This window comes from Dermacentor silvarum, chromosome 10 (genome assembly GCF_013339745.2).
Source record: "Dermacentor silvarum isolate Dsil-2018 chromosome 10, BIME_Dsil_1.4, whole genome shotgun sequence".
NCBI classification, from domain to species: Eukaryota; Metazoa; Arthropoda; class Arachnida; order Ixodida; family Ixodidae; genus Dermacentor; species Dermacentor silvarum.
This window is the reverse complement of record NC_051163.1, coordinates 77,733,413-77,759,185: the sequence shown is the minus strand read 5'-3', so window position 1 is coordinate 77,759,185 and position 25,773 is coordinate 77,733,413. Positions and strand designations below refer to the sequence as shown.

Below are 25,773 nucleotides of genomic sequence, written 5' to 3'. Positions count from 1 at the left end.
AGAAAATGCTACAGGCTAGGGTCACCATTAAAAGCTGTGCTTTTTCGCGGCTACAGTGTCCTTTGTAGTCTGTGCCACTTAACAGTTATGATAACTGGCACTTAATCTCATGACAGTGGCATTAGCCCACTGCCTGCCTACCTTAGTGTATGGAACAGCAAGTTACCCCGCCCTTCCCATGGACTGCTAGAATCTATTGCAAGTGCAAATGAAAAACTCCAGTCTCACGAAGCACACAACGAAGCTCACGATACATCCCCACCTCATACGCAGGTATGCACTGCAGCTGTAGCTCGAATTTCTCCTGGCCCATGAGTGAAGGTTAGGCTGCGAGTAGTTGAAAAATGGTGCAACTCGAGGAACAGCCACCAAATCACGGCAAGTCAAACATGGCAACGGCTGAGAAACAAGGTGAGTAAGCCAACGAACCAATGCGGAACTCCAAAGGGGGTGAGGACATCTTTCCATCGCCACCAAAACTCCAAGAAAGCACCCGGAACTTGTACAACTTGCCAGGAACCAGGCCAGACACAACTGCTTCCAGGTCCTCGCCATTGAGCTGCTTGCAGACCTCCTTGGCCAACTTCAGGTCCTGGTCTGCGTCCCAGTAGCAGACTTTGTAGCCCTGAAATCGGGAAGGAAAATGCAATGAGTGTGAAAATTTCAAAACTGCAGCCATTCCTGCCGCTCACAACATACCCAAATTCCGAGGAGTAGAATGCGGTACTGATTGCAACTTCACAAACACGGGGCCGAAAGGTGTGTGAGCCAGAGAGTGATGTGTGCTCAGTGGAAACAGCTGTCCATAACTGACAGCAGGTGCAATACTCAGGGGCAAGCCCAAAAATGATAGGACAGCGCCTCGAGTCTTCCATAAATCCATCTTCTGTTGAGTGCTGAGTCAACTAGATGAGGACCCACATGCTGTATTTACCCTGAATATTAACGTACAACACTTTTCCGGTAAAATGTGCCCATATATTACCTGCGTGTTATACAGTTAAACCTCGATATAATGAAGTTCAATATAATAAAAGCTCGAGATAACAAATTATTTAATACTTTAGAATTTTTTGTCCATAGAACACCACCCTTTTTCAATCTCAATATAATGAAGTCCATTTATGCACGATATAAATATAACGAAATTTCACTGCCGCCGCGAAAGAATACTGAGACAACAAATAGAAACTTCTACGGATGCAGATGGTTAAATGGTTGAATTACAAGCGGCTGCTTGCGAATATACCTCTCAAATCGCAGGCCGTGTGACCAAGAGCGACCACCGAAGCGGAACAGCGTCATGTTCTGTATAAAGTTCAGGTGCGATAAGATCCTATCGCTTCCCCTGCAATTTATACTTTGAGTGCGGATGAAATAGTGCGACGATGAGCAGAGAAGGATGGTGGCTCGATGAATGCCGTCCTACCGCACGAACAAGGGAAGAGCTCGTAGTAACGTGATCAAGTGTGTGCAAGGAAGGGGGGGGGGGGGGGCAAGTGGGGGGCAGGTTGGTGCACGTCTCCTTTTCTTCTAGTGTGGATGTGGCTGTGCATGGTTGTCAGCGCAGCTGAGCGCATACGCAGCTCACGCACCCGGTTTTAGAGGTAATCTGCCGTGTGTGCAAAGCGTGGGCATGCCGAGAGGGGGTGGCGTCATGTGCACTGTCTTCTCGCGCGTTTAGCAATGGAGGATGCATAATCTCGAGTTCCGGAGACGCACTTGAAACGAGAGATAGATGAAGCATTTGCTCCGCGATGCCTGTGCTTTTCGACACTATCAGCCGAGGGGGCGGAGTAGACACGGAAGCGTGGCTGGCCTTGCTTCGTACAGCCAATGCGAAGATAACGTCGACACGACATGAAATCGTATATTTCGTCGGTGACTCTCAAATTCAACAGAATTAATTTTTTTCATTCTAATTTGCTTTTTACAATTGTTCGATGATACGAAAAACTTTGCAGCCCTTTTCGTCAAAAAAAATCTATCAGTGACTCTATCATTTGCATAAAAGGAAGAATTTCAATACTACAACAAAAATTTGATATAACGAAGCAAATTGCCAATTTCAGCAACTTTGTTATATCGACGTTTAACTTCGTTTATTGACGTTTACAAAGAAAGTTTTGCTAAGTCTCATGCTCATACCCGCTTTGTGTTGATTAATTTCCGCAAGCTGCTACTATAGATGACACCACAGTAGAATCTCGGTGATACGCGATTATGGCTCGTATGAATTACGGGGTGATACTAATTTTTTGTTGGCCCCGGCCAAGTTCCATTAGAGTACAACGCGTTAGAATTCGGATGTAGCGAACTGCTTTTCTTTCCGCGGCGGTTGATACGAACAGACGTGGTCGCATGGGTGGCCGCGTCTTGTTTGTCGATTTTTCTCTAACTTGAACTATTCCATTTTTATGTTTTTAGGTGATACGCATTTCTGGTGGTACGATTATTTTTCGAGACCCCGTGAGAATCGTACGAGATTATACTGTAGTTTCTGTGCTGCCGACGATGGCATCATCATCGTCCCTGCATCCTGCCAGATTGCAATCACATTGCATAGACCGCATAGATACAGCGTGTTTCAGCGATGTCGGCTGTGCTGAGGCATGTTGCTTAGCTGCATCATGCTTTCAGAGGTATTAAGAGGGCATTGCTCCAAAAAGTGGGCGCATAGATTTGGAACACGTGGCATGCGCTTTCATTCGAGGATGTCATCAAGAGCTTCGAGGTGACAAGGATTTCAAACATTATTGGACGGTACAGAGTATGAACAGCTCTAGAAGAGTGTCGATGAAACAAGCTCTTGACCAACGAGGGCAGCAGAAGTGATAAGGACGACTGAATAAAAGTGATCATAATCGGCAGCTAGTGGCTGCATTATTCATTGAGCACAGTTAAAAGCTTCAGTGAGTAGCCGCAAGCCTGTCTTGTGTCAGGCCCACACCTTGCAAAAAAAAAAGTGCAGGCAGCACACAAGTAAATACAGTAATACGTATTATGAACGCTTAGTGTACTTGGATATTTTTCTTACTCAATACTTTTTTACTCTTTTTTTTCAGCTAGACAATGCATTCTCTAAAAGGTGCAAAAGATAATCACCTGCGCCAATCTTCAATATTCCGCACCTTTTAGGCATACATGACAATGGGCCGCAATAGAGGAGCCAGCACCGTTCAAAACACGTAAACCAGTGCTTACTGGCCTTACATCACGTCACAATGTTGTGATGCTCTATAAGAATGAGCATGACAAAGCCACATGCAACCTCCTAAGTGGCAATGCCTCTTCATTCGTGAGTGTCACAAACCAGAGTAGAGCTTCACGGACCAGACTGGCCCTCAGATTGATCCGAGAGCCACAGGAGACCTCACCTGTATACACTCCTCCTCAACGGACGGCTCCACGCCTTGCCACGTGACAAGTACGCTGGTGGGAGAGAGGGCGCGCACCTTGACACTCGTCGGGGTCTGCAGGGGTGCGGCCTTGAACGTCTTGGCCAGAGAGAACTCACTCTCGGGGCCCGATCCAGCCTTGTTGTACGCCATGACAGCCATCCAGTACTCTGTGTTGGGTTGTAGACCACCGATGAGGCCCCAGTTTTCGATGCCTCGCTTGAGCACAGTCAGGGAGTCCAGCGGGTTCTGGTCTCTGCGCCAGTACCTGATCTGCGCAAGAGAAAGCAATGCGGGTGGTGAGCACAAAGGAATGTCAGGCTTAGATGTGCCCCAGGTTCGATTCCCAGTCATGGCAGCCGGATTCTAATGGAGATGAAATAAAACATCCCCCATGTGCAATGCTTTTGATTTTCATTAAATCTCAGAGCATTGTCTACTAATATTTTGCACAATTTTCGGAGCCACAACAAACATAACTCGTTTCCTTACATTTTGTTTCTCTTATTCCCAGTAACACAGTGTACTGTGACCAGCTCCCACCACACAGAGCTAAAACCTAGATACCCGATTTCTAAACTCACAAATGCAGCAGTAGGTGCAGCCACTCACCCGGTGTCCAATAAGGCGTCCTCCAATATTCTCACGGGTGATGTCAAGTGTTTTCCAAGTGACGTTCAGGGCAGTGGAATTGTGTGGCATAGCGTAGACACTGAAGGGGTGCACCTGGGGCACGTCCTCGGCTGAGTAGATCACCTCTGGTTCTGAGATGGGGCCCTCGCCAACCACGTTCACCGCCTGCACCTGAACCTGCACCAAGCAGCAGCAAAGAGCATTGCTACCAGGGTCAATGCCAGAAAGCAATGGTAAGCACAACAAGGGTGCCCAAAAACAAAACTGGCTGTTTGGCTTAAAGGGGCACTAAAGAGAAACACTGAATCAGTTAAGATTGATAAAGCATTCTTGAATACCTCTACTTTTGATGATTTCACGATACTAGGCTGATTATTAGCAAAGGAAATGACGGTCAAACTTCCACTTTTTAATTTTGCGCCGCCAACCCCAGGGCTGGTGCTTCAGTGTGAAGCCACGGATTGCAAAGCGTTTTTTCATGTTTCTGCCGTTGTGGTTCAGTAAACGTTCTTGAGTTTATAAAGGAGTGCGTTTATCTAGGTCAATTACTCACAGGGTACCCTGATCATGAGAAATAAATTTACAGAAGAATAAAATTGGGTGGGAGTGCATACGGCAGGCATCGCCAAATCCTGACTGGGAGCTTACCACTGTCGTTGAAAATAAAAGTGTACAATCATTGCATTCTACCGGTACTAACATGTGGGGCAGAAACTTGGAGGTTAACAAAGAAGCTCGATAACAAGTTAAGGAACATACAAAGAGCGATGGAACGAAAAATGTTAGGCCTAACGTTAAGAGACAGGAAGAGAGTGGTGTGGATCAGAGAGCAAACGGGGACAGCCTGTATTCTAGTTGACATTAAGCGGAAGAAATGGAGCTGGGCAGGCTACGTAATGCGTAGTATGGCGAACCGGTGGGCCATTAGAGTTACAGAATGGATACCAAGAGAAGGGAAGCGCAGTCGAGGACGGCAGAAAACTAGGTGGAGCGTTGAAGTTAGGAAATTTGCAGGCGCAAGTTGGAATCAGCTAGCGCAAGACAGTGGTAATTGCAGATCACAGGGAGAGGCCTTCGTCCTGCAGTGGACATAAATAGGCTGATGATGATGATGATGATGATGATGATGATGAAAAGTTCTTGAAACAGGCTAAGTTTAGTCTTTGGATTTTTTAGTACACAATGTAGTCTATTTCTACCCATAAAAGTTTAGATAGGCACAAGTAGACAGCATCAAAATCCATGACATCACATCAAGCTGGAGCAGCAATTTCAAGGCGGCTGCTTCACCACACACCTTTAGTTCGTGGGTCTTTTCAAGATTACCAAGCATCTGCTCATGGTGAGAGTAGCTCTTTTGGCATTGTGGCACTAACACGCCCTGTTAATGTCATGAAGATTTGGTCTATGAACTTGTTGATGCTAGATACTGGCAAGTTCACCAGAATGTAAAGGGAACGGTAAGAAGCACATTCAAAAAAGGCATATGGCATATGCTCATGTTTGTGTTTGCACCAAACAATGAATGTACTGGATTAACAAAAAGAAGCAGTGGGAAATTCCTTGCTGAGAAGGCCGATAAACATACAGTGTGACGCAACTTGAGAAATAACGATATTGAAACGTCCAAGAATTTAGAAGAAAAGAAAAAAAAAACGATTGAATCGTTGCGATGGCACATCACGAGTCGCCGTATAGCGTCGAAGTCCCTATATACTTATAAAGAATTTTTTTTGAACAGCTCTGATAGCGTCCACGCAACAATGGTTGCTTGTGTACTCTCAAATGTTCATATGCTGCGGCCTAAAGCTCACGGCACGGTGCGAAAACGCGTTCACAGCGAAAGCGAAACATTGTGCGCGGACATGCATGCAGACGCACAGTCGGTCGCTGTGAACCCGTGCGATCACTGCATTGAGGCTTCATTCTGTTATGCTACATTTGGTTATACAGACATTTCACTATAAGAACATATTTCACATAGTCTGCTCTCAGCGATTGCCTACCTTTCACGCAAGAAGCTGGTTCGGGGGACTCCATCGCGGCGACCGCGCGCAATGGCCGTTCACTGTACGGATTCGGTAAAGAAATAGCGCCTGTAAACTATTGTGCCCTTTCTGTTTGCCCAAGATTATTATTTTGACAGTAATAAACTTCCCTCGTTTGGAGAGTACTTAGGGAAATGGCCAGGTGGGCTCCCGCGTGCTGTTTTTATTGAGCACCGCCAGCAAACTTATGATGAGCGCGCCGCGTTATCCCTCATACTACGCAAGCGAGGCGCTTCCGGCAGATGGCGACTCCGTAAGTCCTCGCCCCCGATACAATGTTTGTTGCCTTCCTAATGCAGTAATTTATAGAACTAAAACTAGAAAAAAAATACAGGCAGTAATTGGAAAGCGCCGTGCTACGCGTGACGAGCACCACAACTAGCATTACAGACGTAACGTATATATAACAGCGATGCCGGCCATTTCATGCTTCCGCATGATAACATGGGGGTATGGAGGGTGCGGATGATGATACGTTCCAGCAGCCTGTGCATCGTGGTTCTCGAGCAAATCTCAGCAGTTGCTGTGACCGCCCATGCAGCAGCCAGTAGTAGATTGGAAACCCCTCTTTACCCGATGCTTTCTCTTCAAGGAATCCCTTAGTGATCTGCATGCCTAGACAGCCTCCTTGAAGTATCAGTTGCAAAAGTAATAAATGGTTTCCAAGCAAAGTACACTCTAGTCCACTGCTTCCTCAAGCTTGAAACCAGGCAGTGGTTGTCAAGCAGGAATGCTGTAACCAAGGAGCACGGATTGGCGAGACGTATGCATTGGCCATTGGCACCCTCTGTACACATAATTTGCGAGGATTTTCACATGACTCGACAGCTGTTCAGCTCATCAGAGAAACTTCGCTTAAGCAGAGTTCCGCGCAAAACAAAGTTCACTGTGCTTGACGTCACAGGCGCTTACCTCGTACGGTGAGTAGTAGTTCTCCCGGCCAACACGCACCGAGTACAGGCCAACGTTTCCGAGCCTACGGAGGTCCTTCTTTCTTACCTCACTTCGGTTACCAGATGCTCGGTAGTACACGCGGTACCAGACTTCCGGTGAGTTCCACTCCTCCGGTGATAGCGGCTGTGAAGCAAAAATTGCAAGGACCCTGTGATGTCACAAATTCTCCTTTTTTTCCTCACATTGTACAATTATGGAACAGCTTCGATGGTGCACTGCGCAGCTTACCACTTGAAATATTCTATACTGAGGTACTGAGCCGTTATTCCACCTATTTGTTGCTATGTTTCCGAAGTTGATCGTTATACCTGCGTACCTGATTGTTCATTGTGTAACCTGCTTCTTCTGTGTCTTGTAAAAAAAGAACGTATTATTTCTAAAAAAAGAAAACTGAGAAGCAGGTTGCAACCACATGCACCTGTGAACACTGTGTTAATTCTTTCGTTACCGCGCCTGGAGAAATCAACCATTTCAATCAAGCAGTTTTTCTACGAGTTGTTAGGCATTTCTGTTGGAATTTTTCTGTTAGCGACATCATGCACGTCAGAAATGACGACTGAACTTTAACTATTTGTCAACCTTGAAAAGTTTTCACAAGTTGGGGAGTCTGGAAAAATAAAACTTCGATTGGAGGTATTGTTGAGAGTAGCCTCGAGTGCACCCAGCACGTATTTCACAAAAATACGCAAAATTTTGGATTTGGTAGACTCAGCAACATGATTTTTAAATGACAGCCACAGCGAAGACAAAGGTGCTTCTCTCGGGTTGTCATTTTTCTGATCAAACGTGTAGGTTGTTTAATAACGATGTCTCAAACAACGGTAGATGCTCATGAGTGCGTGTTATTTTGATAATCATGTCCGAGTAATATCAAGTGCTACTTTATTTTACCCCCCGTAGGTTGCTTTTATCCATCGGTACTTTGGCAGCATGTAAAAAAATTATTATGAGCAATCCTTCCCGTCATGTAGGGTTTTCACCAACACAAGAGAACGCATTTGATACGTACAGACCGACCTTCAACCGAAGCTTGACTATATAGCTGTCTAAGCTCTCAAATTTTGAACACCACCTGTTCAGTTGTCCTTATTCATTACTCTAACATATTGTATACCATTCCAGATTACTGTACAGCGCTGTACAGGAACAGAACAAAGCATGCGACGGCTGCAGCGCCAGTTGAACGCACACTAGACCACCTTGCTTGCTTAGAAAAGCTGATAGAACGAAATAATCAAGTATGAGTAGGCTTCCACGTGCTCCCTGTCCTGACAACCACTGCTTGGCAAGCCTAAATAATGCAGTAAAAGAGGAACCAGGTGCCTGCTGCAGTGAGTAAAAACAAATGCTCCCTGTACAATAAACTTACCCGTTTTCACATTTGCGAAAGGCACTGCTTTCCCGCATAGCATGGGCATCACTATGGATCGATAGTATTGATGTCAGAAAATCATAACAAGTTCGGAACTGGGAACCAGGTGCATATTTTGTATATTTCAGATGTCTTTACTCCCAGTACTTATGCTGAAAATAGGAAATTATTGCTTTAATTCATGTTTCTTGATGCGCTTCTTTGAATTTTCAGTCCGTGAAGATGGTCCAACAGCGAAGCTGTGCATTCGCGGCCGCTTGGCTGGCCCGAACGGCGCTACTTGCGGGGATGACATGCGTCGACGTCCACGGGCGACGGCATTCCTAGCGCATTCCTCACGACGTGAGCAAGCTCACGTCGGAGGGCTTCTTCCTCGGGAGTATAAGCAGTCTTGGTGATCACGTGATCAGTCCCGAGGTCAGGCGCGCAGGTTCGATTGACGGCTGTTGAAGTGGCCACACCACTACGCGCCACGTATCCAACAAGATCTGCGTGCCTATTGGCGGCTAATTGGCCCGATCTTCGCACATGCTTTCTCAGTTCACAAAATACCCGCTGCTTTTGTTGCAGTTTCCTTTGTCCGCGTTGCGTTATCATTTTGATCAGTCCTGTCGACCCGGACAAACCTTGTACCAACAGAGGCGGCCCCGCCTGGCGTGGCGCCATTCTGCAAATTGCGGCGTTCGGGCGCTGTCATTGCGATCCTCGCCTCGGGCCGACGTCGGGGAGCGCTCGCAGTGACAAAGTCCACTACTGCGTGCTCGGTGCTTCTTTTGCGCCAAAAACGATGTGAAACGCTCACTTGGGTGGCATATCTCGCACAAGGGGCTCCGCGGCACACGCGACATGTAGCACTGTGCGGTTCTCTATCCAGATTATATCGAATATTCGAACAATCAAACAGTAGATATTCGATTGGCGAATCGAATTATTGGAACGTTCACTATTCCATACGATTCGGGGATGTTAAATATTCGCGCACCCCTACAAAAACCAAGTTTGTAAAAAACGGCTCTCAAAGTTTCACCTTCTCTTCAGTTCGCTAAAAGGCACCAAATTTGTAGTCTTTGCATGGTGTGTTTTGTGATGCGAAGCTTCTTGTACATGTGGTCTGACGTGCCTTCGCCCCCCCCCCCCCCTCCCCTCCTTTTTTTATTTTGGCATTCTTTACTGCTGCTCTACAAAGAGCATGGTGCCTGTGTTTCTAACCAAGTGAAGCACCGAACTCTGTGTGGGCATGAATACAGTTCCAGTGTTGAACCTGCACATTGCCTCATGGATAGCAGTATGCAGTGCAATCAGTGAAGCACTTCTTTCTTTTGGTATAATCGACCATATCACTGAATGACGGCGCTCAGGAGCCTTCTCAGTCATCTTCTCTTGACAATGGCTGCGGAGCTTAGGATCCGAGAGCCACCGATAGATAGGCAGCAATATATAGATGCTTTCCAGCTTGTACTTTTGTGTGATGCCTCATTTCTGCAGCCAAGTGTCTGTGCCAGCACTTGGGGCTATAGTGAATACATCTCATGATAAGGTTCTCTTTATGAAGGGTGGTATGATAGGTATTGTTACGAGATATAAGTTGCCTACTGAGCAAGCGCCGGGCCAATGACGAACTGCGCTGGAGTCAAGTGGCGGGCGCGTCCAATCGGTGACTTCGGAGCAACATTCAATCATTTTATTTTTGTGCGCTTGGTTCTATGTGGAAGACGTAGCTGAAGCGGCAGATTTGAAGCCGGAGAAATGTGCTTTTTGACAAGACAAGATGGCCACGCTCCGTTGTGCCGTTCCGGAGATATTGCAGCTTGAAGATTGCCGTTTTTTTTTTCGGGATTTCCATGAAGTTTTCGTCCCTTTGGCTGATAAAACAAATTTTTAGAGCACTTCTACGTGGTTTTCAGTGAAGGTGTTTCGAAATGAAATAAAGAAAAAAGAGTTACAGAAACTGACGATGTGATTTTCATAAAATCTATTTTTTCCAAAATTTTCCCGATGCGAAAGCAGCGTAGTATTCCCTTAATAACATTCATATTTTCATTGCTAATGCGTAGAAACATACTGGCAGGTAGGTACTTTATGATATGCACTTCAATACACGTGATTGCGCCCGTGAACAACGCAGGCCTCAGAGTCTGTCATGAGAAATAATTGGTTTGATATCCCACGTGTGAAACATCCACAATTTATGAGCATGTCCCAACTACTACTCTTTCTACACTGGCTAGGTGGCATTATTGTGCTGTTTCCTTTCAACGGCACCAGTCTTAGCTGTCATTAACATCAGACACAGCAGCCGACTCACCGTCCATGTGATGGTGAGTGAGCCAGTCGTGCCCCCTCCGCCACTGACAGTGCGCGGGGCAACGTACGGTCGGTCCACGGCCGTGTTGTACTGTAGGCTGGGATCAGATGGTTGACCAACACCGAGCAAGTTGGCAGCGATCACCCGAAACTCGTATTTGCTCCACGGTGACAGCACATTACCCAGCTGAATCTCTCGCCTGCCTGGCCTGTGGTGCTTTGAAGCTGGGACATATGTCACATCTGAAACAAACCAAAAAATAAAAAATAATGAATTAGTTCAATATGTGTGCATGATTCGCACCACTTCTTAAACGCAAAATCTGAAGTTCTGTTCGCCAAATAGCGGACATTTTTATTACTGCGTTAACTGCATTCTAACGTGCATTTTTCAACTGGGAGAAATTTACCTAGAATTACATGGGCACTTTAGAACCAAATGTTAGATTAGAATGCAATAAGATGCCTGCAATAAAGTCCTCATGCTGCACTTGAGCAAATGTAATGCTCAAGCATGAGCATTGTTACTTGCCTAAACTCGAGGGCGGCGGTCCAGGCATTTGCCTCTGGTACCATCGCCGAGGAAGCACATCGAATTCTCAAAGGCAAAGTCATCCAGCCACATACAATCACGTGGTTCCCGGCAGATCTCGAGCCTTAATTCGATCCCCTCCCCAACCTCAATGACATCGCACACGTCCATGCGCACGAAATAACCCTCTGCGCTGACGCCACTGCGAGTCGAGGCTCCGTCGATTCTAGGCTCGTCGAGTTCCGTGACACTCTCTCCACATTTAACGAGGTTATCAAACACTACTACCTTAGTAGAAGACTATACCCTCCCCCACACGGCACACTAACCAGACATCAAGCTGACACACTACGCATGCTTCAGACGAGATCATATCCCAACCTGAATTTATTTCACTGCATCAATCCAGACTGCTTTAGACCAGACTGCCCTAGCTGCGGAAAACGTAGTACTTTAGACCACATGCTTTGGGGATGCCCCGCGTTACAGAAGAGCCCGCATCGATGCACTGCAGAAGAGTGGAGCTCTGCCCTTCGGAGCTCCGACCAGTCACGGCAATTTTGGGCTGTCCAGAGAGCCCACGATGCGGCGCTGGAGCTCGGTCTCCCCTAGAGTCAATTTTTTCCAGTGACTCTAGTCTCCCCGTCCCGACGTGCGTGCAGCCCGACGTTTCGTCGCCTCCCTGGGAGGGGGCAACGGAGCTTCTCAGGGCCTTCAATAAAGTTCTTTTGTCTGTCCGTCTGATGCTGTGATATGCCTCTATATCCTGAACCCCTTCACATGACCCCTGAAAACATTGCTTTTTCTTCCCTCGCCGGAAGACAACCTCCTCATGGACTGCTCAAAATACATCATCATCGTGAATTATATATCTGTAGAATAACCTGATAAATGCTAACGCATTAAAAATTAAGACCACAATTAGCGCTCAGGAGAGTACGCTAAATTCTAATGGCTGTTGGAAGCACAAATTTTATTTACAGCCTTACGCTTTTGACAATAACGTTACCACTTCATTGTGGCAGGGCTCTACTGCCTGCCTTCATCTTGTTTGTTGAAGGCGTGTGTAGTGCTCGCCTTTATTTATATTATGTAAGTAAAGCAGAGCACTGTTTCATTGCCATTATGGTAATATAATATAAATATTATATTACCATGAAGGCAATGAAACAGAACACATGCGAGGTCTGGCACTCACTCAGCAGCTCCCTCCAGGTGGCGTTGTGGTTTGTGCGGCCTTCGATGGCATAGCTTGTGATGTGGCTGCCATGACTAGCGCCGTCAGCCCACTCAACAAACCCAGAAGTAGCGTTGAAAGAGTGGCCAAGCACTGCACCAGGGGGACCCGGGGGACCTGCACCACAGAGGTCACACAGAAAGGTCACTTGGTGGCAGAGTGACCCAATCAATCCATGCCAACAAGCAGACCGCCCTCTGAAGCCCCAATAAGTGGCCTGGCTAGTACAAGAATAGCCCAAAACAAAAAGAATATATCACCCAAAGAGATTGTTAAGTTAATAAATGGGGCTTATTTGAATTAACACTACAGTCTGCACATCATATTTCCACGCACATTTTTCAGAATGGCTGCACTAGTTAAATGCATTTTAAAAGAAGTGGCGGAAAGCTGGTCGCCTTCATTAATAAAGCACTACTTCTGGTCCCACCACAGTGACCACGTGGCACACTGTGTTGTTGAGCACAAGGTCGCTGGTTTGATTTCCAAACACAACGGCCGCATTTCGATCATAGTCGAATGCAAAAACATTGCCTGCCCGCCCACGCGCCAGTGTCAGCAGCAATGTCACTAATGAAAGAATTAAATAAGAAATCCCGGAGGCAAATTGTTTGCAACTAACGCACACACTCACCTATAACCAGCAGCTCAGTGTTGGCAAACACCTTGCCCACTGATGTCTTGGCTATGCAGGTGTAGTGGCCAGCCTCTGCAAAGCTCACATTGTAGATGACCAGGTAGCCTGGGCGGTAACCCTGCATTTGGCGTTTGTATCAATGTGAGTGATGAATAAACTGCGGATATAAAAGGGGCTGTCCAGCTCGCAGGTGCACTTACAGTGGTAGAATTTTTTTTCCATTTCTTTTCTCCTCTTTCTCTGTTAATTTTTTTGGACAAACTAGGTAAATAACAGTACCAAGTGTTTGATGAATGATGCAAAGAAAACAAATTTGAACTCGAATAATTTAGGTGCAATGGAAGCAGCAGTAAGCACACAATCTTTTTTAAGATTTTTTTGAGAAGAGCTCTGCACAGTCATTCTGTCATGATTTATTGTTTGATTACGCAGAGTAAAGGTGGACTCACTGGCACTACCTTGTTGGTCAACATTCAATGCTACATAAGCCGTCTATTCGGCGAGAAATTTACTTACTTACACCAAACCCTGGTGTGGTAGTCAAAGAAAGGTTCGTTTTAAAAGAAGCAAAGGAAAGGTTCCATCCGTGCACTGACCACGCCATACTGGGGCTGCTCGTATGGATGTATACGTCGGTCGTTGTGCAGCCAGATGTAGGACAGGTCCAATATGTGCGGTGCCAGTGCATGGCAGTGCAGCTCCTCCAGGCTCCCCACCGTGGCCACCACCTTCGGGGGAGGAGACTCCACGCTGCATGGCAATGCTGCATGGACGTCGTTATCAGGTTACGATGGTACGTCCTTTGCAGCAACAACTTTGTTCAAGTGCATGTTTGTCGTCTGTTAAGTTCAACGCACCTGTCACCTACTACATTCAACGACAAAGAAAGAAATACGAGGAAGAAGGCGGAGGAATGTGCATGCCACGCAGCATGTGTCCACTGCCAAATGACTGGGCAATGAATTTAACTGGCAATCAGGTGGCAGACGCACTTGTTCTTCATTTCCTGAAGGCCTTTTTGCCCCCTGTGGTGGAGCCTGCTCCATTTCAACAAAAGCTATCTTTTTTGGTTTATCAAGCTTCCCCTCACAGTGTGAGTGCCTTTTTTGTATAGTTGAACACACTCATAACGATCCCCGACACGACGACATACCGGTTATAACAACTACATTCCAGTGCATTTACAATTTTACAGCCCTGAATCTTGAAACTGCATCCAGATGTAATGAGAAATTTTTAATGCGCGGTAATGTTACAACGAACAATTTACACTTAGTCATAGTACGAAGAGAGTGCATGCGAAGTTCCCAAGCACAGAAGCACGAACAAACTGCGCGCGCGTGCCTTCCTCGATCCATTTCAGTGTTCACGCAAGCAGATTCGGGCCGTTTGGAGCTTTCTACCACATGCGAGCACACAGACGAACTTGACACGCATGCTCGCGATAGTTTCCGGCTGGTCGACCGCGGACCCAAATCCCGCTTCAACACCAGTCAATCTAACCCGCACGCGTGATCCCGCGACTGATCACTGATGAGCCACCCGTAGGAACACATGGGCGACAAGCTGTCCACTACGGCTTGCTGCCTGTTATCACATCGGCCTGCGGCAAATTTTCGTCAAGGCCACACCATTGGCTACACACTAGCCATTTAAGCCTAATCGTCCGGAGCTGCGTTGTCAGGTGCCGGCGACTAAAGTTACGGTTACTAATTTGATCCAGATCTATTCACAGTGGTTTCACGACCCTCAGAAAGTCTACAAGCCGCCTCACCAGCAAAAGAGAGTGCATGGGGTAACCGTTGCACACATGTTCACAGTTGCCATCTTTGCGAAGTACCGTACGGTGGCCGCTTATTCCGAACACCATTCGCAATCGCAAACCGGTCTCTTTTCATAGCTTCGAGAGACCCGTCACAAGACTAGCTTTGGATTTACATGGCGAACTTGAAAATATCATGTGACAGCAGACTGACCCCCGGCTGCAGACGCATTTGCACAGCCGGCAGATGAACGCGGACGGAAAAAAAGTGGCAGAGGGACATTGCACAAACTTGCCGTGGGCCTCCCGATTTGAGAACTCTTTACCGTCGGCGCGTGCGCGGTAGACGCGACGACGCTGATCCGAGTGACGTGATGCACAATCCCCGCTTTTGTTTGTCGCACAGGAGCTGGCGCTAACCCCCAGAAACCACCTGCCATAAAAATGGAAAAACCCTATTGTTTTCTGGAAGAAAACTTGAAAGCAATACTTTCTAAGCAATAGAAGATTGCCATTAAGCACAGTATGGCCCATTATTTAAATAAGAACCCTGTTGATATTTAGGACAACTTTGCTAGTTCTTCAGCTTCAGAGGGAAAAATCACTTCAGTCTATTCGATAGGCATTCTATCAATATAAGTTTTTTCCAGACCTGCATATATGAACTCAGTTGTTATCATTTGGCTGGCATGCACAGTAATATTAACGTAGTAATAACGGCGCTCCCTTTAATTGACTAGAGCATACTATACATTTCAATTCATCGGCACCAAAGTTACTCATAGCTCGCAAGATTCTTGTAAGTAAAGTGATTAGTCTCTTGAGCATGTGCAACACTGTGTTTCTTGCGCAGAATTTGGAAGCATAAAAGCCCATGTTAAAATTTTCGATATTTGATGGTTGATTCGATATTCAGCTTTCTTTTTCTTGATTAGATTCGATATTGGATTCGAAATCTACTATTGGGTATTCGCACACCCATAAAACTACTGATAAAAAAACCATTTCCCGTGGTACAATTTAAACGGGTTGGACTGTATTGTAGAAGTGTAATTTACTAATACGACTGCGCTTATTTTCCTTAGTATCTCTTTAGGGTGTATGCGACTGGTCAATCTGGTGTGTGTTATCTTGTTTCACAGTGAAGAACTTGCTTCCACCTTTTGATTTGGAGTTAACACACATACTCCATTAGCAGCTTCAAATTAATCAAATTCACAGAAAATCGCTCCTTCATTCTCTTCTGACGGGGTATAGATTGAACTAGCAATTATAGAGTGTACTACATTACTTCTGCCGAATGCATGTGTCAAGCTTGACTATGGTGCAGTATGGAAGCATTGTACTTTCACCTGAGCAATTTGAATTGGTGGAATACAGAGTTGGATTCAAATGCTTGCTTTGGCATTCTGGTTGCTTTTCTAAAATGACGAGCAAAAACTATCAGCCCTTCCACTAGGGTGGCGATGGAAGACCAGCGAAACTGTGCTATGGTGGGAATTATGTATTTCCAATTATGACTATTAAGATGTGATGGTGTAATTGGTTATTTGAACTATTAAAGAATGAGAAATATATATGATCCGGTGGTTTTAATTTATTTAATGACCACTGGGACCATGGCCTTATGGTCGCTACGGTACACCGCCACAGAGTGTACGGCAAAGGTTGACACGTTCTTCATAAACACGTCACCAACGCCGCGTGCGTTTGGTGCGAAGGTGGGTAAAATGCTGCCGCCGTCGACAACAGTTCTGCGCGTTGCTGGTGCTGCTAGATGTCCAAGTTTATACAGCTCCTCAGAATTTTGAGAAAGACAGCCGATAAACAAATGTCATGAAACAAAAAACCGGCTGTGTTTGAGTCGCCTGTTTCCCTTGCGCCCGGTCGCAAGATACGCATTTGGTGCCGCAGCTAAACGTTGGCTCCCCTCCCTCCCTCCCGTCCCCCACCGCCTTTCTGCGCGACGGAAGAAGTCGCGTTTGCTCTCCGCCGTGCGTTCGCTCCCCGTGAAAGCGTGCATCCCTCGCGCGCTTTCACTCGCGCATACAGCATACGGCCAATGAGAGTTTTTTTTCTACACGTGGAGACGACCATCGGAGACTGAGCCCTTAACAGCTTTGCTGTAAAAATCAGCGCAAGCAATTTTGACGGTGGATATGGCACTTGAAGCCAACTTGTCTGGATCTAAACAGCAACATTTTAAGGAACCATGTCCCGATGCTAACTCATGCCACAATACCTGCTTGTACTGTGTCTATAAGAGAACCAGTGTGCTTTGATGAGTCTAACAATGGTTAAAACCAAGCATTGTTTACGCAACATGAACTTGCTCCCACTTTCTTATTCACTCTAAACAATAGGCTCCGAATGCACCACTGTTCTTTCATAAACATGTCGTCACTGTTGCTTCAAACCAACGCTGCCAACAAATTTACAACAGCTGTCCTGCAATGGCTTACACAGCACGACAAGGGCACCAGTGCTGCTGGCAGTGCCATACTGGTTCTTGACAATGCAAGTGTAGTTGCCTTCATCTTCCCGGCGCACCGGATCGATCTGCAGGTAGCCGTTGTTGAGCACCTGCACACACCCAGTAACAAGACATGAAACACATCTAGACACTCGGAGCTTGGAGAGCAAGCATGATGAGAGCAAATGAAGCAACAACCAACCCGCTACTTCTATGATTACACCAAGTTTTACAGCAGCAAATGTTATGGCCTCGTTCAGCTTTTACCATGTCCATAGGCCACATTGCAAAATGACCTACCTTACAGAACCTGCACAATTGCTCCTCTAAATTTCGGCTAGCTGGCACTCTTGTACAAAAGGAGCAACAAATTCCCCTTTTGTGTATAAACTAGCAAGTGCTGTTTCTTTTGTAGCCCAGAACACTTGGGAACACCCCACTATTGTTATATAAGTAGTATTATTAATTCCACATTAGTCTTTGGCTAACAATTAGTGCCTCATAAACATTATATATAATCTGGTCAACTACTTTGTCTCTTGTATTCTACAGCCGCTAGTACATAAAATCCATTACTTAGACGGCTGCAGAATTACGGTGCCTATCACTGAGCCAGTTGGCACCACATTGCTTTTTCCAAGCTTGCCGTACAGAGAGCATAAAGTACCCCTGCCACAAAGAAAATCCCAGCAGGGTGGACGTACCTTCGCCCTGCCCCCAAGTGTAAATGTGTCGCCATTCCGTCGCCACGTGAACTCTGGGAACGGGGCTGCTTCAGGACGGCAGGGGATGGTGATGATGCCTTCCTCGGCAGTGTACATCTCCGTGTCCAGGGGGTACTTTGCGAAATTGGGTGCCATTTCTGCATTTTTAGGCAAGAGAGGTGGCGGAACAGGCCCACTGATTTCAACCTGAAGACACAGACCTTCAAAGGAGCATAGAGAGTGATTTGCATGGCTGCAGAAACATGGGAAGCAGACAGGTGATGACTAAGTTCCACAATGGAAATTAAACAATCAAAGAGGAAGTCGGGACAGTTGGTGGTTTGCACTGTGCAATGTGGCTAACCAGTGCTACAAATGGAATGCAGCACAGTGATAACAGTGGAAAAATCTGACTCACTGACAACTCTCAGCTGTGCTGTGGAGAAGCTGTTGCCAAGATAATTGGTGGCTGAACACTGGTACATGCCTTCATCGGCACGGTTGAGGTCCTCGATGACCAGGACGTTGTTGTCCACCTGCCAAAGTCGCCAGGAAGCCGAACAAATAGCTCGATACATGTTCCTTCTCACACCATCTCGAGAACTCATGAATTAGCCCTTATGAAAAGCTCTCTTGAAGCAATGCACAGCACACAAACACTACTCACAGCTCTGAATTCCCTACAATAGCGTGCAAGCTCCCATGACATATCTTACAACAATGTCCACATAATCGAGTTTCAAATCCGAATCACACACTAACAGTTCAAATCACCTGCTTTCAATGTCAAATGCCCAGTTCTCAAATAACAAATAATTGAAATTACACAATACATTTTACAGCTACGCATTAAATGCAGATACATCATATGTCCTCATGAAGGGGCCGCAATATTTCTTTGGATTTTTTACTGGGTGCGGGCCTTACATGAGGCAGGCGTATGCTACTCTGTGGAGCCTCGACCTGCACTCGTACTGCTATGCAAAATAACACAACCACTGGCAACAGACTGTTACCACATTTACAATCACCAATCGACTACGCCGAAATTTTGGAGAGTTACGTAGTAAACTGAAAGAACGGCTGTATTTTACTCACGTACGCACGGTACTTGAGTACGCGTGTGTTTGTTGGGACCCTTATACTGCTGAGTTATCCTATTTACTTGAAAAATCCAGTATAGGGCAGTTCAATTTGTATTGGGAAATTACAACAAAAACCTCATTATCACTGAAAGCAAGCGTAAACTTTAGTGGCAGGATTTAAAAGACAGAAGAAAAAAAACCTTAGACACACATTTTTTCATAGTATATATTATTATAAAACAGGCATTGACAGAGAAAAGTATATTAGGCCACCATCGTATATTTCACGCAGAAGGGACCATAACTTGAAACTTTACGAACGGCCTTTTAAAGGTGATGTCTTGTGATGCTCATTTTTGTCGGACCACGAGGGGCTGGAACGCTCCTCCGTCAAATTTTCTAGGTATAGAATCCAATGACTCATTTTACCGCGCTTTGTGTGTTTGAATTGAAAAAAAAATTATGTAGCGATTTATATACCCCCCTGCTGTAATGCCTGCAAAGGAGATGCAAGTACCTAATAAATAAATAAGTAAATAAATAAATAAATAAAATTTAGTTAATGCATTTTCTCATCGTGCAGGAATTAACCAACATTCAGGTATGCACGTGATGCGTAGTGAAACTTTTCTCAAAATTTTCGCACTTCGTAGTGGGGGTACAGGCCTTAAACGAGTACATGCAGTATTTGAGCATCAAAATTGAATCTGAATAAATTTTAATTCACGCAGGCAAGCAGACAAACTTAGGCGTAAATGCGGGCTGGTCGATGCGCACCTTGTACCGGGCCCGCATGTCTTCGCTGCTTTTAGTGTTGAGCGTTTGGCCATTGCGATACCAGCGGTACTCCACCTCGGGAATGCCAAATGCCTCACAGGTCCACGTGAATCTGGAGCCTTCGTCTGCCACCTGGTGCTCCAGCGGCATAGTGAACTCGGGCATCGCTGCGGACAACAACACAGGCACAAGTACAGGCCACTATGAGGTGGTAGCATTGACCAACTCAAGCACCGAATCACTAAACTTGAAAACAAAAAGACAGTTTCACATGAAGTTCAAAGCAGTGATTGGTATAATAGCTTATGCAACTCAGGAGATCTGTCCTTTATGACCTTCGTTATTCATTTTCATGGTTTCATGTCTGAGAGGTTATTCTTTCTCTAATTCTGTAGATTTCAGCACATCAGCGCCTCCTGAACCATTCGGATGCAATTTGTGCTTGGTATACATAGTGCTGCATAAATAGGAATGGAAGCTATACATGAAACTTCCTGCTAAACCACTGGCTAGTTCAGGCTCAAATTTTGCAGTGATTTTAACTCACTACCACGTTTGTTGGCATTACTTCCTTGTTTCATTAACAAGATATCCGAGTACATGTCGTCTGCGGCAATGCCACTCAAAGCATGCCAATTCCACTGCAAGGAATGGTGGCACTATCGGTCACAATTGCCGTGAACACTGTGTTTCCACCATAGCTGTGACAGATGGCACCACAGTTCCACTGCAGCGGAATAAAAATATTTTCGAGTGGCGTCGCTGTGGACGACAATCATTTAAAATTATTATTGACTAAACTGGCAATAATGCATGCACACGTCGTGATCAGCTAAAATTGCTGCAAAAAGGTGTCCCTGTGCGAAATTTGAGCACAAATGGGCCGGCGGCTTATACTCGTGTACACATGCCACTGCTACTTACGCAACATTAATTATATAGCAGAACCTCATTCATACGTTTTTTGGGGGAAAAATGCGAGGAAAAGCGTACCAACCAGGAAAAGATACGACCCAATGTCACTAAAACATTTGGCAGGCTCAACTGTAGTTGGCACCTACATTGCGCAAATTGTTGCAGCCTGAGACGCCAATGTGCCTCCTGAGCTGCTGAAGTCCAGTGGCCCGAGCTGCATACTCTTTTTGGGGCTTCGGTTACGATCGCACTTCTCCAATTCAGCCTGGATCAGCGGCTTCTTTGGGCGGGGTATTCAGGCGAAAGTTCCCACATGCCTACTCGGTGGGTATCATTGGCACCCAAGACGCCGACACGCATCGAATTGTCGGGGCCCGAGCGATCCAAAACATGCTTTGTTGTTTTCAATTAGCGTAGTGTTCTAACATGGAAAAAGGAAACAAAAAAATCGAGTTGACGCGCGATGCCGGAATGCAATTCGGCTAGAGCGACACATGAAGCTCACTTCGCGCCGCCTGCAGCAGGAATGGCAGCGCGTTCGGGTTGTTTCCTATTAAAAGCGTGCAGTATGTTTCCAACGGCACTACGCCGTACGCACGCGCTGTGAAACAGATAGGGGAAAGTGCTTATCGCAGTAGGTTTGGTGGCGATAGCTGCGAATGTAACACGTGAAAAGCCGCCAGACTTGCTGGTACAGGAAGAGGAAACTGCATGAGTGCATGCCAGCACTTTCACGTGAAACGGGTGGGCGGGTACTGCGATGAAGCTGCCGTAGCGGGTGCCTACTGCTCTCAATTGCGTGTACCTCATGCTTTTTATTCACAGGCGATCTAACGTCCGGAAAACATATCATACGATTGCAGTTCGGCGATGTGTGGCAATTGGGGCCGAAAGGTCATGTTTTCCGGAAATGTATTAATCGGTAAAAAGAAGTGTAACATGTATTGCATTATTTTCGGTGTTCTCGATCGCAAACGTTGCTGCTGGGAAATCGTATAAAACGGGATCATATTAACGAGGTTCTACTGTATATGTGACAACATGCATTGTCTTCGGATAGCCCTACTCAAACCCCCAAATGCACCGCCTCCAGAGGCAGCCCCCTCCCTGCTGCCGTGAGCTGGTCGCTGTGCGTCCCGTTTTCCTGACAGTTCTGGGAGAGCCTGTTACCTTAACCTCTGCTTAACAGTTACTCCTCAAATCTGACAAAAACTACGCGTGTTGTGTAAAGGTCATGCGTAGCGCACAATAATCATACACATCCTCTAATGATTTCTGCATGATTAATTGTTACCAACACAAAAGATACACGTAAGGGCACACTGACAAAGAACTGCGCAGTTTTTCAAACAAACAATACAGCATCTACTTCAGGTGTTATTCAATTTTGTCCATTGAAAATGTTTAGTTTCGCCACATTTCTTGCATTTACAGAACCATGAGCAGCTTACAGCTGCAAAATGGATTAAGAATTTTTGGTTCTTCAATGAGTTTTGTAAAATTTACAGTAAGTGGACTCCACGCTGGCACTCTTTTACAGGAATGCCACAGAGGAGGACATCAACTATTTCATGTCTAGTGTACTTAGAAAGCACCAACCCAGCAACTAGAAAAATATCCCTGATGTAAAACAATGCGAAAAGCAATGAAAGAAGTCACTCGCTGCATGACGACATACTGGCACCAAGAAGAAACGTCATATGCAAATTACTGGAACTTGTAGCACAGGTCTAACCAGAAGTACCTCAAGACGCATGCGATATACTTTAATACATATTTCTTTATTAATGATCGTGCTTTTGATGTACTCTCTTGGTGTACACACTTGTGCTCACAGCACCTGAAAAAGATATTTACGGGTGTGAATCGGCATACACGGCTAACGGAAATACCCAATTTAGCACAGTTTCACACGCTTTGCTTGTGCAGTAAGCTTGTCCCAATAACCTCGACCCAGTTTCCTATCAAGCTAATTTTTCTCATTCACGTTCCAACAGACATGACTCACCCTGTAAGCTGAGGGTGACACTCTTACGAATGCTGTCTTGGTCGTTGCTGGCGATGCAGACGTACTCGCCAAGGTCTCTGACGCGCACATGCGGTAGAAGGAGCACACGGCCATGCGAGCTGATCTGCGCCCCCAGCGGCATGGGGCCTCCAACACGCGTCCAGTTGTACTTGGGTACAGGACTGTGGATGGCAGAATGCATGGATAATGACATTGAAGCATTGGTTCTACCGTCAGGAATTCAATGGACACTAGAGCGAAAAAAATGATGCAGATCCCACCCGCTGCAGGAATAAATGTGAATGAAGCTTTCTGTATCGTTTACGTGTATTGACAATAATTGGCGGCGATGTTTACGGCGAATGTTTCAGTTCATCAGCATTTAGTGCAATGCTAGAGTGGTGAGTTGATGTTAAACGCTACTTGTGCACATACACCACTTCTGTTTGTCTATGTAGTACACAGAACACGCAGCGAAACATGTTTGCTTGAGGCGTTGTTGTGCGCCATTGTTAGCACTGTCATTGCCTTGCACGCGCAACACATCGTGTTAGATGTGCTAAACTTCAATTAAATCATGGGGCTTTACGTGTCAAGGCAACAATCTGATTATGAGGCGCGCGGCAGTGGGACACTCTGTTATAATTTTACTCACCTGGATTGTGCACCTTAACCTGAGTTCATGAGCGCTCTTGCATTTTATCCCTGTCGAAATGTAGCTGCCGCGGTAGGGATCAAACCAGCGACGTCAAGTAACACCATTGCCACAAAATTACTGAGGCGGGTACAGACGTGTAGATTTGATGGGCAGCCGATTCTTAGATTATGGGCAGATTATTATAAGCCATTCTATAATCTAAATCTTTGAGGAGGAAGAGCACCGGCTGCATCGTGTGGGGATTGAGGGAGGCGCAGGCGCCATTGCGTGGGCTTCACCTGTTCTGCCGTCCCTGGCCTTCTTTCCCTGTCCGCTCCCAACCGCTTCTAGCGGTGGCGCTTCACTCGCGGTGGTTAGCGGTGAGGGCGGAGCGCTGACGTCACGGCGGCCGCGTTTTTGGGCTGCTAGCGGCGGAGCGTGGCTCTATTATCTCCGGGACCGGTGCAAGGTACGTTCATGCTTTCCTCTCGTCCGCTGACACCTTTGTGACTAGGACTGGAGCTCGCGCACGGTGCCTTTGGCCGTGCGGGGAGCGCGTACTTTGTACTGATCCTTTCTCGACGTTAAGCGCCGACGAGCGGTGCCTAGTGCTCGCGCGAGGTCCTACCACGCCGAGCCGCACTTGCCGAAAGCCTAAGCCGAAGGATATTGCCTGAGCTCTCGCGAGTTGACCCATTGGTTATCGCCAGAGCAAGTAGCAGCTTGAGCCTACATGTGCTCTCGCAGCGACGTGCTATAGGCGCCTGTTATTGTATTTTCGCCCTGGTGCGGGACCCCTTTGGTTCCCCACGCGCGCGGGCGTTTGTGCAGTGCTGGTGCCGACGGATTCAATAAAAGGTTTCCGTCAACTCAGGGTTTTAGTGTGTTTTTGCGTGCGTCGCTCGGTAGCCCCTTGCGACCTCTGAGCCCGCGCGCGAGCGGTGCTGGAGGCGACGGCTGACGCGGCCCTGTGGCTCGCTAAGCTCGAACCCGCGGTGGTTGGTCTCCTGTGAGACACCAAGAACCCACAATCGTGATGTACGGACGATCTGTTGGCGACCAGCTCACAGGTGAAAAAATAGCCGGGCTATGCACGTGGATGGAAAAGCGCGTCTCAGATGAAGGCGCGACCTGGCCTCGAAGGAAGTCACGAAGCCTTCACCGCTGCAAGAGCCAATCAGCCACGAGATGACAAGAATTGCGGCTCCGGCACTGCCTTTTTGCAGAATAGAAAGAGGATTTGCTCATTCATTCAGTAAACAAAACCGCGCTGACATAGTAAGCATTTGTTTATTGTTTTATTGATACCCTCGATAATTTGACATTCTAGCTGTTAATTCAGAATTTTTTTAGGTCCCATGAAATACGTAATAACGAAGTTGTACGGTAGTTTGTTGGATTCCTGCTTAACTTCAAATAAAGTTATGAGTTATGTGTGCGAGTATCTCATTTCCTCATCAGTAGTGTTGCCACAAGCTTTATAGGGTACTATAACACTTTCCCGGATCATAAATTCTTTTTTACGTGGTTCTCTAAAAAAGTATTAAGAGGGCTCTATTGTAGTATTTCACAATTTTTTGCAACTGGGAGAAAGCAGTCACAAAATAAGGCAAGCACAGCAACTCAACAAAACACCCAAGAAAAATACAAAGATGTGTTTTTCTTAGGTGTTTTGCTGGGTTGCAGGATCCTGCAACGCATTCTTCCATTCATGCTCTGAAAAGTTAGCCACTCAAAACATGAAACTAGAGCAAGAAAAAGGACATCATAAACACATTTTCTTCAGAACGTGAGTCCTTAGAAATTGCTCAGCTTTCTCTTGTTCTAAGCGCTTACATTTCACATGGCACGTCCATTTTTACCTTAATTCTTATTATGCATTTTATATCTGCTCGCACTGCCCCGTCCCAACAGTTTTAAACTTGAATTAATGGAGTTTGAGATAAAAAGAGACAAGATGCACAACAATTGAAAAGAAAACTGTCAATTTCAAAGCTCTCACTTTGCACATGCTGAAAAAAAGAAGCAAAACTCACTATCCATAAGCAATGCACTCCAGGCGCACGTCATTGCCAGCCATTGGTGCTTCGGGAAATGACTTCGGGAAGTTGTTGGGAAAGAGCAGCTTCTGGCCGCTTGCTGAAAGTAGAAAGTTTGATTTGATCATCCATCTGCCAACTTCATTCATTCATTCGTTCAATACTTCCAGCAACATTATGGCATCCATGGCAGGAGCGCTACCAAGTACCAGTGCATGAAGAAGCACAAACTTGTCACAAATCATACGCCATACAAGT

The 25,773-nt window shown here is 46.2% G+C and overlaps 1 protein-coding gene across 7 annotated transcripts in view; it reads right to left on the bottom strand.

Annotated features, from left to right (window-relative positions):
- LOC119466141 (contactin) overlaps positions 1-25,773 on the bottom strand; it is a 66,717-nt gene that overhangs the window by 9,141 nt on the left and 31,803 nt on the right. For 5 of the 7 annotated variants that reach the window (XM_049657192.1, XM_049657193.1, XM_049657191.1 and 2 more), the window contains exons 8-21: positions 25,513-25,615; positions 22,840-23,021; positions 19,917-20,083; positions 18,473-18,590; positions 18,055-18,212; positions 17,340-17,460; positions 13,712-13,878; positions 13,113-13,233; positions 12,440-12,595; positions 10,711-10,952; positions 6,992-7,156; positions 4,011-4,208; positions 3,378-3,671; positions 430-625 (exon numbers count right to left, since the gene is read on the bottom strand). In XM_049657192.1, coding sequence (XP_049513149.1) covers positions 430-625; positions 3,378-3,671; positions 4,011-4,208; positions 6,992-7,156; positions 10,711-10,952; positions 12,440-12,595; positions 13,113-13,233; positions 13,712-13,878; positions 17,340-17,460; positions 18,055-18,212; positions 18,473-18,590; positions 19,917-20,083; positions 22,840-23,021; positions 25,513-25,615 — 2,388 coding nt within the window. Of the gene's footprint in view, positions 1-262; positions 328-429; positions 626-3,377; positions 3,672-4,010; positions 4,209-6,991; positions 7,157-10,710; positions 10,953-12,439; positions 12,596-13,112; positions 13,234-13,711; positions 13,879-17,339; positions 17,461-18,054; positions 18,213-18,472; positions 18,591-19,916; positions 20,084-22,839; positions 23,022-25,512; positions 25,616-25,773 lie in introns of all 7 variants that reach the window. The other 2 variants (XM_049657196.1, XM_049657197.1) reach the window with 1 other exon arrangement.